The 12,659-nt window shown below is 34.9% G+C and overlaps 1 protein-coding gene across 7 annotated transcripts in view; it reads right to left on the reverse strand.

The window, feature by feature from the left end:
- Positions 1 to 12,659, reverse strand: part of RALGAPA1 (Ral GTPase activating protein catalytic subunit alpha 1) — a gene marked incomplete at its 5' end in the record, with an annotated part of 231,007 nt that overhangs the window by 115,648 nt on the left and 102,700 nt on the right. For 3 of the 7 annotated variants that reach the window (XM_081227825.1, XM_081227824.1, XM_081227821.1), the window contains 3 exons: positions 629 to 845; positions 2,085 to 2,209; positions 5,325 to 5,492. In XM_081227825.1, the coding sequence (XP_081083951.1) occupies positions 629 to 845; positions 2,085 to 2,209; positions 5,325 to 5,492 (510 nt within the window). Of the gene's footprint in view, positions 1 to 628; positions 846 to 2,084; positions 2,210 to 3,183; positions 3,265 to 3,959; positions 5,493 to 12,659 lie in introns of all 7 variants that reach the window. The other 4 variants (XM_081227822.1, XM_081227819.1, XM_081227823.1 and 1 more) reach the window with 2 other exon arrangements.

Consider the following 12,659-nt stretch of genomic DNA (forward strand, 5'->3'; position numbering starts at 1 on the left):
AACATAATTCTCCAATGCATCTCCCAGCTCTTCACAAAGTTGGTTCCCAAGATTTTGACTTTCTTCTTTTAAATTTTGGTACCCTTCACTGACTGCCAAGTGTAATACAGAATTACAGCAGAAAAGCTATGTGGTAGTAATATAGCACCAAATAATATCACTGATGTCATTTTAACATGAAGCAGTTATTCAAGTAAGGTTCTGGGTACCATAGCATTGAACGTAACTACTGAACATGCTGAAGCATTGACCATAACTAGATAGTGGTCCCCAAAGACGACTGCATGAAACAGTCCAACTCATAACCATGACTGTCCTTTATTCTAACACCAAGTCCATCTTTTTTCCTGTCTATTTGTCTGGTCTTAAAATATCATTTGTTCTATGAAAGAACAGTGTTTTTTGTTTTTTAAATGCCTTTAGTTGGCAAAATAAAGAGGTCTCAACTTGAAGTGATTCCCTAAAAATTCTTTTGGAGTTTCACTGAAAATGAAATCAAAATATGTATATGGGAACCCCTAAGTAATGTTAGAGAGGAATATGATGGTTACGTAAACTGTCAGTCAGTCTCGAACAGAAAACAAATCAACAAAAAATCGTACTGCTCAAACAGAAAAAAGATACTTGCTGTCAAATTTTCGGCCATCATATTGGAAAGCGCTGAAAGAATCCGAATGACTATCTGAGCTGATAAGATCACTGCTCCCTGCACTGGCAGGAGAAGTCCATTCTGAGGGCACACCTGGGTCATCAATAGGGCGCATTTGGTTCTGCTTGTTTAGAATATCAGGGAGGTCTTTGGGAATTTCGAGGCTACCTGGACTACTTCCTCTTCTTGTCATAGTCTAAAAATTCAAGAAACATTTTACCATTAAAACATTTTTTTTGAATTCTCATTAAGCATGTGAAATCTTTAATTTCCAAGACAATCGTCACAATAAATGTTGAAATTTAGGGTATGAAGTAGGAGGTGGGGAAACACTAACTGAAGACTCCGTGTAACTGTATGGAGCTGGGTCCTGAAAAACTGTTGGTCTGGCTAAAGCAAAGACCCAAATACCATTTGGTGCTGGGCCTGAGACCCTGAAGCCTCAGAAAGATCCATGGAGTGAATATTAAAATGAGATAGTAGAAAGAGCAAAGTACTCAAATGGAAAAACAAGAGGCAAATGGAAGAGGGAATTCCCTGGCGGTCCAGTGGTTAGGATCCTGCATTTCCACTGCAGGGGGCATGGGTTTGACCCCTGGTAGGGGAACTAAGGGATCCCAAGCTGTGCAGTGCAGCAAAAAAAAAAAAAAAAAAGAAAAAAGAAAAAAAGGAGAAAAAGAAACAAAGGGAAGAGATGATGGAGGGAGGGAAGAATAACAGCAAGGATGTCATTCTATGATGATTACATATAATGATTCTATAACTTTTTTCCCACTCAAGGAAAAAAACTTAAAAAAAATAAGGAAAATGTAATGGAGCTACAGACTTTCACTAAAGAGACAAGTTGAAATCTAAATGGAATATTGTCCTTTAAAAAAAGCAATTCCACATATATTTATCTTTCCTTAACAATTAAGCATCATTAGGAATAAAACTGCTTCTATTTTCATTTTGCCTTAATTCTAATACTCAAGATAAAGATAACTTTAAAATCTATTCCAAAGTTATCTGTAATGATTAAGTAACCGATGTTAGCATGCTATCAAAATGGTGTGAGTTGGGCCAGAAGACCTCCCTTGTTATCTTTCCTGCTGAGGGCTGGCAACAGGCATCAGAGTACTCTAAGAGCAAAGATGAAAAACAGAGAAAGAACTAAGAAGGTAGTGGCTTATACCACAGGAGCTGAGCAAACAGGTATCCCAAATTTTCACCCTGGTCAAAACTAAAAGCCTGCTTGTTTTAGGTCTTTGAATAAAAAATACTATAAAAATATAATTTAAAATCTTAATTCAAAAAAGGGTTAAATTTGGGGTGAGGGCTGAATTTGAATAAAATTTTCCACATGTATATCATATACATATATATGTACATATGTATATATCTTTTAGTTTCTGTACCCTCCTCTCTAAAATCAAATAAATAAAATAACACTTACTGAGGCATTACCACTTCGAAGTCGTTCTGCTATAAACTCATCCATCAGATCAGGAACATTAGCATTGCTGCTGCCAATATCACTATTAAGAGGGGGCAGTTTTGTGCTCATGTCCTCTTTATTGACTAAAAATAAATAAATAACTATATATAGTGAAGAAAGACTTAACTACATTTCCTAAATTTAAAACAAAAACAGCCAAAAAATTACCTATGCCATATCAATTATTTGCCAAACATGCATCTACGAATAATTTCTCTCCTTTTAGATTGAATTTTAAGAATTAGTAAATTGATATTTACTTTATTTAACTAAGCAGATGTTAGTCAATCTTCAGTATAACCTTAAACAGCAAGAAAGCTTATAGATAAGCACTAGTTGAAGTTAGGTTAATATTGCCTATAAAGAAACTGGTATATTTTTCTTTCTTCCTGCCTCTGCTTCTATTTGGAGCCTTAATAATTTATAATTCCATTTTCCCTAAAGAATATTTGCAAGAAATATATCCCTTGAATTTAAGTTTAGATAGTAATAAATTAAAATTCTATGATTTTGACATAATGTTGTTTCTATTCACTACAAATCTAATTTTTTGCTTTAAGAAAAAAGAGATTTATTTTCACAAAGATTTTTCTGTTTAAAAAAAACCCCCACAATAGTTATTTTGATTCTTTTATGACTACATTATGATTAACATTAACAAGAAAGTTTTAAACTTGGGAAACGAACTTACAGAAAATGATATTTATTTATTTCACTATTATGCTGTAAAAAAGGTGATTTCTCTGCAACCAAAGGATATCGACACTGTTTATATTCGTAATGAACTACAAAGCATTTCAGGTTAAGAAAATATACTGGTCAGGAAATCACTCTGAAATACCATTATCTTTATACTACTCGGCCAGGCTTTTTTAAGCTGTCAAATACTGCCCTCAAGTGGCATTAATGGCTCAGTGCAAGATGCAGCGTTCTGTTAATCATGCTAACAAAACCATGTTAAACAAATAAAATCAAAACCTACCTTACTGCTGAAAGTTAATTTTCTATAACTGTGAAGTTATTTTAAATTTGAATCAACATAAGAGAAAACAGTTACCATAATCTTGCTTTCTGTAATCTGTCCATAGAGGTTCCATATTTAAATCATGATTGGCTATCATGAAACCTTTATGCACATCTAAAATCTCAGAAAAAAGAAAGTAACGATAAGTGTTTTAAGGATATAACTTGCATTCTATACAAATGAATGCAAAACTAAAAAGCCTACAGCTTGTTTGCAAATGGTGTAAATGAAAAGTAACTGAGTCCACTTTGAGGTTTAAGAAATAATTTCCTCTTCAATGAGTTAACTAAAAATGTTGGTGTTGGTTGTAGGACCTTGATTTCCATTATGTTATATCATGTCACAGTAATCTACCAAGAAAGAGATAAAATCAAGTAAATCAGCAGTAAAAATAAATGAACCCAATTATATAGAGCTGGGGCCCTTCTAAATGTAAACTATTGGGGGGGGGCAGGGGAGAAAGTATTCCAACTCCTCGGTAAACTTAATATCAAGGTTCATGTAGTACACACTCAGAAAAATATCTGATTTAGATAGCCTTTGGAAGGTCAATTTTCCTGAATGTCCCTCTTTCCTATCTTGTTCAGCAGCAAAGAGGTTTAACTAAATGCTTTATAAGGGAAATTAGTAATTTAAATAAACATTTTATGCTGGGAAAAATACAGCTGGGGAAAGGCGCATGCATAACCAAACAGAGAAAGCAGTGACCATCCCAAAGCTTTTTGATTGCTTATAGCTTGCTTCAGTTGCATTAAGCCAAACTGGTGCTGTCTTTCTCCTTTTGCGCTCTGCACACTGTTAGTGCTCACCTGCAGCTTTCCTTCCAAAATAGCCCATTACATGACTGTACAGATCCCTCAGTGGAGCCTCTGGTGGCATTCTGTTCTGCCTCTGTGGGGAAACATTTGCCTTCGGCTTCGAAAGAGCATGTACAACAGTTTTATAAACGCCACCCAGGGAGCCCTGCTGTAGTCCTGCCTCATGACTTGACGACTTAATAGTACTACGACTACCTCCTAACTGATTACTAGCAATTCCTTCTTTTTGTAATATGGCGGTGGGGATCTCTGTAGATTCCTTAACTGTCTTACTATTTACTGATGCCGTGTCTAGAGGCCTGTACACACCGGGTTTCACTAGCTCGGTGACACTGTTTGAGCTGGCGTGGGGGCTGCTGATGCTGCTATTGCTGCTGCTACTAAAGCCACTGAGCTTCCGCAGCTTCATCTTCCACGGAGCCTCTTTGTTTTCCAGAGGGTTATAAAACTGAACTGACTCAGTAGATGGTCTAAAAGTAACGTGAACACTATTTCGTTTTTTAGAAGCAATTTTCATGATTTTGGCTCTATGAGTTACTGTTTCAGACAAGCTCCTTTTAGTTGGAGAAAGCTTGCTAGTGCTTGTAACATGAGGCATTCTGTGGTTAACAGGTGCTTTTAGAGTTTTCTTGGCATGCAAAACATGTGGGACAATGATTTTTTCATTAATTTGCATACCCTTAACCTTTTCAGCTAGTGTTATATCTATACAGGCATCTAGTTCTGTGGCTGTTTGTCTATACAGATGTTTCCTCTTTTCTTTATCACAAGGGCTACCTGAACCAGGTTCCGATGACTGTTTATCACTGTTTAGTTGTTTACATTTTTCAGAAGTTTTTGTTCTCATAAAGCTGTCTAACTGGTTGGGTGCACTGTTACTCATGAAGACAGCTGAGTTTGATTCTTTTTGAAACTGTATGTTTTCAGGAGTCCCAACAAAGGAGGTGGTATTTTCTGATTTACTTTCCTGGTCTATGTGTTCTAATTTATCTAAGGATAATCTTTCATCCCTATTTACTGCAATAATCACTTCCTGTGAAGCTACATCTTTACCTAACTCGTTTTTACTATGACTTTCCTGGTTTTCCTTAAAATATTCTTTCAGGGAGGAAAGAAGATCATCATCTCCTTCAAGGTCAATGTACTGGATTTGTTCAAAAGCTGAATCTGCAAGTTCTACTGGATCTATTAAGTGACAAAGATGGTCATATATGCTATCACCAACTTCCAGAGAAGACTCTCTACTGTGAGTATCAGTGATGTGGCTTTCAGTGGATCTAGTTATTGAAGAAGCCTCTGTGGAACTCTGCAAGCTTGGTGCATGACGGGATGAACTGTCAATTACAGGAACTGCACCTTTGGCTCGTTCAACAGTGAATGGTTCCAAGATGTCAGAAGTGCTGCTACTTCGAGGCAATGGCTGCTCCTCACTCAAAGGACCAAAAACTTCATTCCCAGTGTCTTCGCTTTGTGAAAAATGTCTGACTCTAGTTGAACGAGGAAGTATTTGAGCATCATCAATATCTGTAAAAAAGAAAAATTACAGAGTAGGAACTATACGAATATGAAAAATAAGTATTAATTTCAACCATACCCTAAGCATATGCTTAAAAATAAAAATTTTTGAGATTTTTTGTAAGCTCAATGAAAGAAAATCTATTAAAAATACAAATCTGTTTTTAAATAATGATGTGCACAAGCCAATATAGCATGTAATATAAATCAATTAGAAAACTACCAGAATAATTTTAATATGTTAACATGCACAGAAATAGACAGTGAGGTGATGAAACATTTGGAAGTGCAGTTAAAGATAGAGCTGTGCCAATAAATCAAGCAATTCAAACTTGCTATTCAATTTTTTGTACTTATTTAAGTTCCAAGCAGAAAAAGTATATCTTAACACAAAAAAGCTGATCTAAATATCCCATTGCACAATCTTATAGGGTCTTATAAATTCCTGTTTCCTTCCTTACCAGGCAAGAGGCATCACCTTTTCTTCAAATCTTGCTTATCTATTCGATCACAGATTACACATGGAAATCTCCACCCTCTTCCTAAAGTTATCTTTGTCAGGAAACTATTTATCTGTTCTACTGAGGCATTTTACTTTATTTAATTATAGTATTAAAATCTATTCATCCTATCAAATAAAACTAATACATTGCTAAAAAAAATTGTACTTTTTCATTTCTGACACAAACACTATTAATCTACTAGGAAGAAACATTCTCTGCCTATCACTGGCCCATTCCATTAAATAACCATCAAACCCTAAAAACTGTACCTATGGCTTCTTACATTTCTTTTAAAGAATTACAGATTTTAGAGTCAAAATGGACATCATAGATTATTTAACTCTCTCACCGAGGAAACTGAGGCCCAAAGAGATGAAGCCACTCTCTCAAATTTGAGAAGCAGGTTTAGTGTTCAACGTCATTACATTGTTTTTACTGCCTGAAGTGCTAAGTATATGGTAAATCCTCAAAAATGTTTACGAAATTGAAAATCACAATATGAAATACTATTTAGCTGTAGAGATATATACAAATTAGAAATTTTAGAAGTAAAATACCATGTCTATGAAACTATCATGACATTTAACATTACCTAGAAATAACTAAAAAAATTTTTTCAGAAGCCAGAAAAATATAATGAAAAAAGGACACAGAGTCAAAAAGTCAGATGTTGGGTACTCATTAGGCTTGTAATGCAAAGATTATAAATAACAGAACTATAACTGATCAAAATGAGAAGATTTAGATCCAGAGTAAAACAGTTACTTGTCCAAGATCACAGATATACTTATTGATGGTGTTAGGTCTAAAACTCTGGTTTTCTTACTCCAGACTCTGACACCAGTTTTCTCATTTATAAAATGGGGATAGTAATTAAAAATATTCTTAGGATCCATGCAATGGATGAAAAGAGGCTAGTCCTTCTGCTATTTCACTCATATCCCTTTCTCTGTATGAGGTCCAAAAGGAGGCACCTTATACTAAATTCAGATCAAGAGAAATTTGTAATATACTAAGACTGCACTATATTCCTGAAGATATACATTTAGACTCCCAATACGGGTCAAATACAAAATATCTCCTAAAGTTGAAACAATTTCTTGTTATCATTAAGTTGAGGAGAATACACTTTAAAAAAAAATGTTGGCTTTCTTCTTCATGCACTCCACTTAGAATTCTTCTAAAGGAAAAAGCAAGCATCTCCTCAGAAACTTTATATTTATGCATTATACTCCATTTATTACTGTAGCAGATAAGTAATGCATATTTGTGTATCTTGACAAATGCTAAGTATTTTGGTTTATCTCCCATAATAGGTCTTAAGAACCTCTGCCTAGAGATCATATTCACCATGCACTCCAGTTTCTTTCCACAAAATATTCTAATAGACTCAGCAAAGGATAAAGACTATATAACTTTTCTATAAAAAATATTAAGAATTTTATAGCTGGAATTATTTTATTAGCTGTAAATTCAAAATCAAGATCTTAAAACCTTATTAAAATCTAATATTATGAGACTAACAAATATACGAACTTCAAAAAACTGGAGAATATTAGTTTTAATGTTTAGTTTCCTTTATTTTTATTTATTTAATTATTTTGCCCGTGCTGCATGGCATGCGGGATATTACCCCAACCAGGGATTGAACCTGTGCCCCCTGTAGTGGAAGTGTGAAGTCTTAACCAGTGGACCACCAGGGAAGTTCCCCTTTATTGATATTCCATAATTTTTCCATTCTAAAGAAACCAGTAAAGATTATTGTGAAGTTCTGTTTTTAGGAATTTCTTCCCAAACCCAGTCCTCACATTGCATGTTAGGAAATTTAAGCATTATTTCAGCCTGTGTCTTTCCCTAAACTTTAATGTCTAAAAAACTTTCAAGTCTAAGAGGGCAAGAGCTTCGAAAAAAAAATAAAATAATATTTTTCTATCAATAATGTACTGTTAGAGAATTTAAAATTAAACAAAAAACTTTTTGAAAGTTTTAAGCTTTAAATACAGTTCTTACACGGGCATATAACAATATTAATTGCATAAAAGAAATCATAGTCAGCACTTGAATTAAGCATGACTGACTCTAACGAGACTTAAATTTAAAGAAATATACCTGAACCTTGTTGAAGATAAAAAGTCTAGGGCTTCCCTGGTGGCGTAGTGGTTGAGAGTCCGCCTGCTGATGCAGGGGACGTGGGTTCGTGCCCCGGTCCGGGAGGATCCCACATGCCACGGAGTGGCTAGGCCCGTGAGCCATGGCCGCTGAGCCTGCGCGTCCGGAGCCTGTGCTCCGCAATGGGAGAGGCCACAACAGTGAGAGGCCCGCGTACAGCAAAAAAAAAAAAAAAAAAAAAAGTCTAAATGACAGCTAAATCATATACAGTTGTCCTTCTGTATCTGCTGGGGACTGGTTCCAGGAGCCCCCCATAGACACTAACATCCACAGATGCTTAAGTTTCTTATATAAAATGGCCTAGTACAGTGAACACAGTTGGCTCTCCACACCCGCAGGTTTACATGGATTCAACCAACATTGGATATGAAGGGCCGACTGTACAGTCATTCCTACATGCATTGTTCTAAGCATCTTACATGTATTAACTCATTTAATCCTCACAACAGCCTCATGAAGTAAGTGTTACTATCCCCATTTTATACATGAAGAAACTATTTAATTCACTCACCTAAGGATACACAGCTAGAAGATGGAGAGCTGGGATTTGAAGTAAGGAAAAACTTAGTCCATGGTCTTAATTTCTTGAATAATATATATTACATATTCATGAAATAATTAATTTTTTTTAAAGTATTATTAAGAAATTATAAACCAGCACAGTGATTTATCTGTATAAAGATAAGAATCTCAGAAATCAAAACTTAGTCAAATACAAATATTAGTAAATGTTACAGAAGAACACAATGGACAAACTTTGTATTGGATTGCTGAAAATAATGGTAACAACAGGTTATAACAGAAATGGCCTTCGAAACTAATTATGCTGCTTACATTTTACCTTGAACAACGGCAGTGTCTAATTAAATGATTTTAATCTAAAGTATCAGTAACCAGTGATTGAGCAAAACAAGAAAAAAGCTTTTTAACAAACTTAAAAAAAAAAAAACTTGAACATTGAGAAAATGTTTCCTATAGAGCCTACAAAGTATTAGCAATGTCAAGTTTCATCTCTGGATTTGCTTAACGATGTTTTAGCATTAAAGTGTTGGAAATTATTTCTGGATTAAAAAGTAGTTTTTTCTGAATGTTGTGTTTCAAAGAAAAGTTTTCTTTGCTATTTCAAAAAGATAAGCTGTAAATTAAAGTGTAATATTAGCTTGTAACATGTAAAAAAAATTCACTGAAATTTACCTTTCTTCAGGATTTTGTTTGCTTGAAATAGCTCTTGTCACATAGTAGGGGCTCAATAAATACTGCTAGAAGGAAAGCATGTCTTTTATATTAAAAATTAGTAGCTGCTAATTACTAAAATATCAAGCTAGTTCCTCAGGGGGAAAAAAATCTCTTAATCTGTAATACTAACATACCACTAGAAAATTTAACTAATTTCTAAAACGAGGCATAGAAAAAAGTGCCAAAATCCCTTTTACCAAAGCTAAATTCTATTCCCGGTTAATCACAAACACTAGCTATCAGTAATAATATTTTTACAGCTCCTGAATTCATAAAATCATTTATATTACTTTATATAGAAACTGATGCCATTTAGAAGCTCAAGTTTTTTCTGAATTACCTAAAGGAAATGACAATGTCCTTTATGTAGTTAAAAAAATTTTTTTTTGCTTATTTGGGCTATAATAGCAATGTACCTTCAAGGTAAGTTAAGAACTATAGAATATCTATGTTTTCGATTCTATTATTAGCAGAGGCTAGTAAAAATTCTACATGTTTTTATGACTAGATGTTCAATTTGTAGGTAATTCAAAGCAGTACGCACATCATTGAAATCATATGAAAAGACTGAAAAGCAATAAACCAAGCCCAAATAATTAACTTTAATTTTAGACCTCTAAAATTTAAAACACTAAACTATCTTCTACTCTTATCCTTCTAATATTGTTTCCCTGACTCTTAAATTCTGGAAATAGACAAATGACCAATATTTTTTTAATAAGAAAATTATACAGTTTTATTTGTTTGCAAACATGTTATATAATGCTGTGTTTAAGTTAGATTCAAACTTTTCTTGAGATGTACTTTTTAAAAAATTAACACAAATTATTTCAACAACAACAAAAAATCTAATTTAGAATTATGCTAGAATCTGCTGGTTTTCTAGGTGGAAACTCTGTAAAAGGTTACTATCACATATTGATGATGAAAGAAATAAATTCCTTGATTGTGCAAAGAAGAACCTGCTTGTTTGATTAGAGATAGAAAATTCTCCTGATTAGGCAGAATTTAGGAACAGGATGGGGCATGAGACCTAACATCTTCTCTCTCCTCATACTCAGAAAATAGAAGCAGAGAGATCAAAATATTTTGCTCTACAGTGCTCAATTCAAATATTGAAGTACTGTTAATAACCTTAGCAGTCTACATAATATGGCCTAGACAGACTAGAATCTAACAGCATCAAATATGGCAAACAAATTAGCAGTTTTGAGAACTGGAAGAAAGTGGGTTTGTAAACTTTATTTCAGGGTGAGACACCCACAGTACTTGATTAGAAAATAATAAGAAACAGTTGCAAAAGTCAGTTGCCCACCATGCCTATGTTCTTTTACATCCCTTCTATCATGAAAGTATTATTTCTGACAGTAAAAGCTAATTTGCTTAAGAATAATTATTGAGATTTCTGACTTCTCTTTGTTTATCAGGAAAATAAAGACTGCAAGGCTGGCCTACCATACGTGTAAAACTACAGTCTAGTGCAGAAGACAGGACAGGAAAAATATGCCTGCCCAAACACCAGCACTACCTGCAGAGCTTTAAAAAATAAACTAAGATACTCCTGCAACCCACAGGATATTATATCAAAACCTGAGACAAGAGCCTGGGAAGAAACATGTGTTCAACATCAGATGAGTCTAATGTTAAGAACTAAAGTCACTGACAGAGTCAGTGCCCTTGAAATTAGTCCCCAGAACTTAAGAAAAACTCTCCAATGATATTCAGCTATTCAACTAGTTTAGTCTATCTATATATAGCTATACCATATAGCATCACATTCACAACAATGTAGGTTGAATGGTCATCTAACCAAGAATACTAGAGGAGAAAAAAAGGGCTGGATAAAAATAGAGTACATTGGGCTTCCCTGGTGGCGCAGTGGTTGGGAGTCCGCCTGCCGATGCAGGGCACACGGGTTCGTGCCCCGGTCCGGGAGGACCCCGCATGCTGCGGAGCGGCTAGGCCCGTTAGGCCCGTAAGCCATGGCCGCTGAGCCTGTGCGTCTGCAGCCTGTGCTCCACAATGGGAGAGGCCACAACAGTGAGAGGCCCATGTACCGCAAAATAAATAAATAAATAAATAAATAAATAAATAAAACAAAATAGAGTACATTGAAAACTGACAGCCACTTCTTAGAAATCGTAGTATGTTAAAATAAACATACGTAAAAGGAATTAAAAGAAGTGCCTTTTTACCCTGTTAAGTATTCAAGAGTATCAAGTAAATATTTTTCTGGAAAACCCTACTTCTAACCAAAAGCTAGAGTGATTGTCTATGGGTAGTTTCATTGGCTTATTGGTGAAACAGTTATAGAAACCTCAACTCCTGATCTTGGATGATGCATCCAGGAAATACATGAGTTCAATTAAGCCTGCTCACAGCAGGGGGAGAGAGAAAACTATGAAGAACAATTTCTTCTTTTATGTAGTTCACTTTCCTTTTAAATTTTGAATTATATACCTCCTCTTGGTTTGGGAGAAATCTCTGATCTTAGGGATGGTGAAAGGGATTTCACCTGAAATAACATTATTAATAAAAATGCACCTTCCCTCACATAAGCCTATAGTCAATTAGAAAGTAAGAGGGTACAAAGATAGGTTGTTAAAAAAAAAAACAGCAACCTCACCAAAAGTGTCAATGTCAGGGAAATACTCCTAAGAAGAGTATAGGAAAGCACCCAAGAATGCACCATAACTTTCTTTGAGCTAGCATATTTTGCATAGTAAGCACAGTTGACCCTTGAACAACACGGCTTTGAGCTGTGCAGGTCCTCTTATTTGTGGATTTTTACAAGTAAATATGTAGTACAGCACAACACTACGTGCAGTTGGTTGAATCTGCCCATGTGAAACTACAGAAATGGAGGGCCCACTGTAAAGTTATACATGGATTTTGGACAATGTGAAAGGTCAGCACCCCTAACCCCTGCGTTGTTCAAGGGTCAACTGTATATTCAACACAAATTTGCTTCACTCTAAAAGACAAGGCACTGTATGATCTTAGTCATACAAAAAATTTTTTTAAAAAGAAAAAAACTTATCCATTGTGATACAAATTACAAACTCTGTGTGTGTGTGTGTGTGTGTGTGTGTGTGACTGACTTCAAAGTGTCACTAGGGAATTTTTGGGGTAATGGAAACATTATATTTTGTCTGGGGTGAAAGATGATGGGGGGGTGTACAATTCTCAAAACTCACTGAACTGAACCCAGGAACTATGTATTTTATTATATGTTAATTAAGCCTTATTAAAGAGCAGACCATCCCAA

This window comes from Mesoplodon bidens (assembly GCF_964165515.1).
Source record: "Mesoplodon bidens genome assembly, chromosome: 3".
Lineage (NCBI taxonomy): Eukaryota > Metazoa > Chordata > Mammalia > Artiodactyla > Ziphiidae > Mesoplodon > Mesoplodon bidens.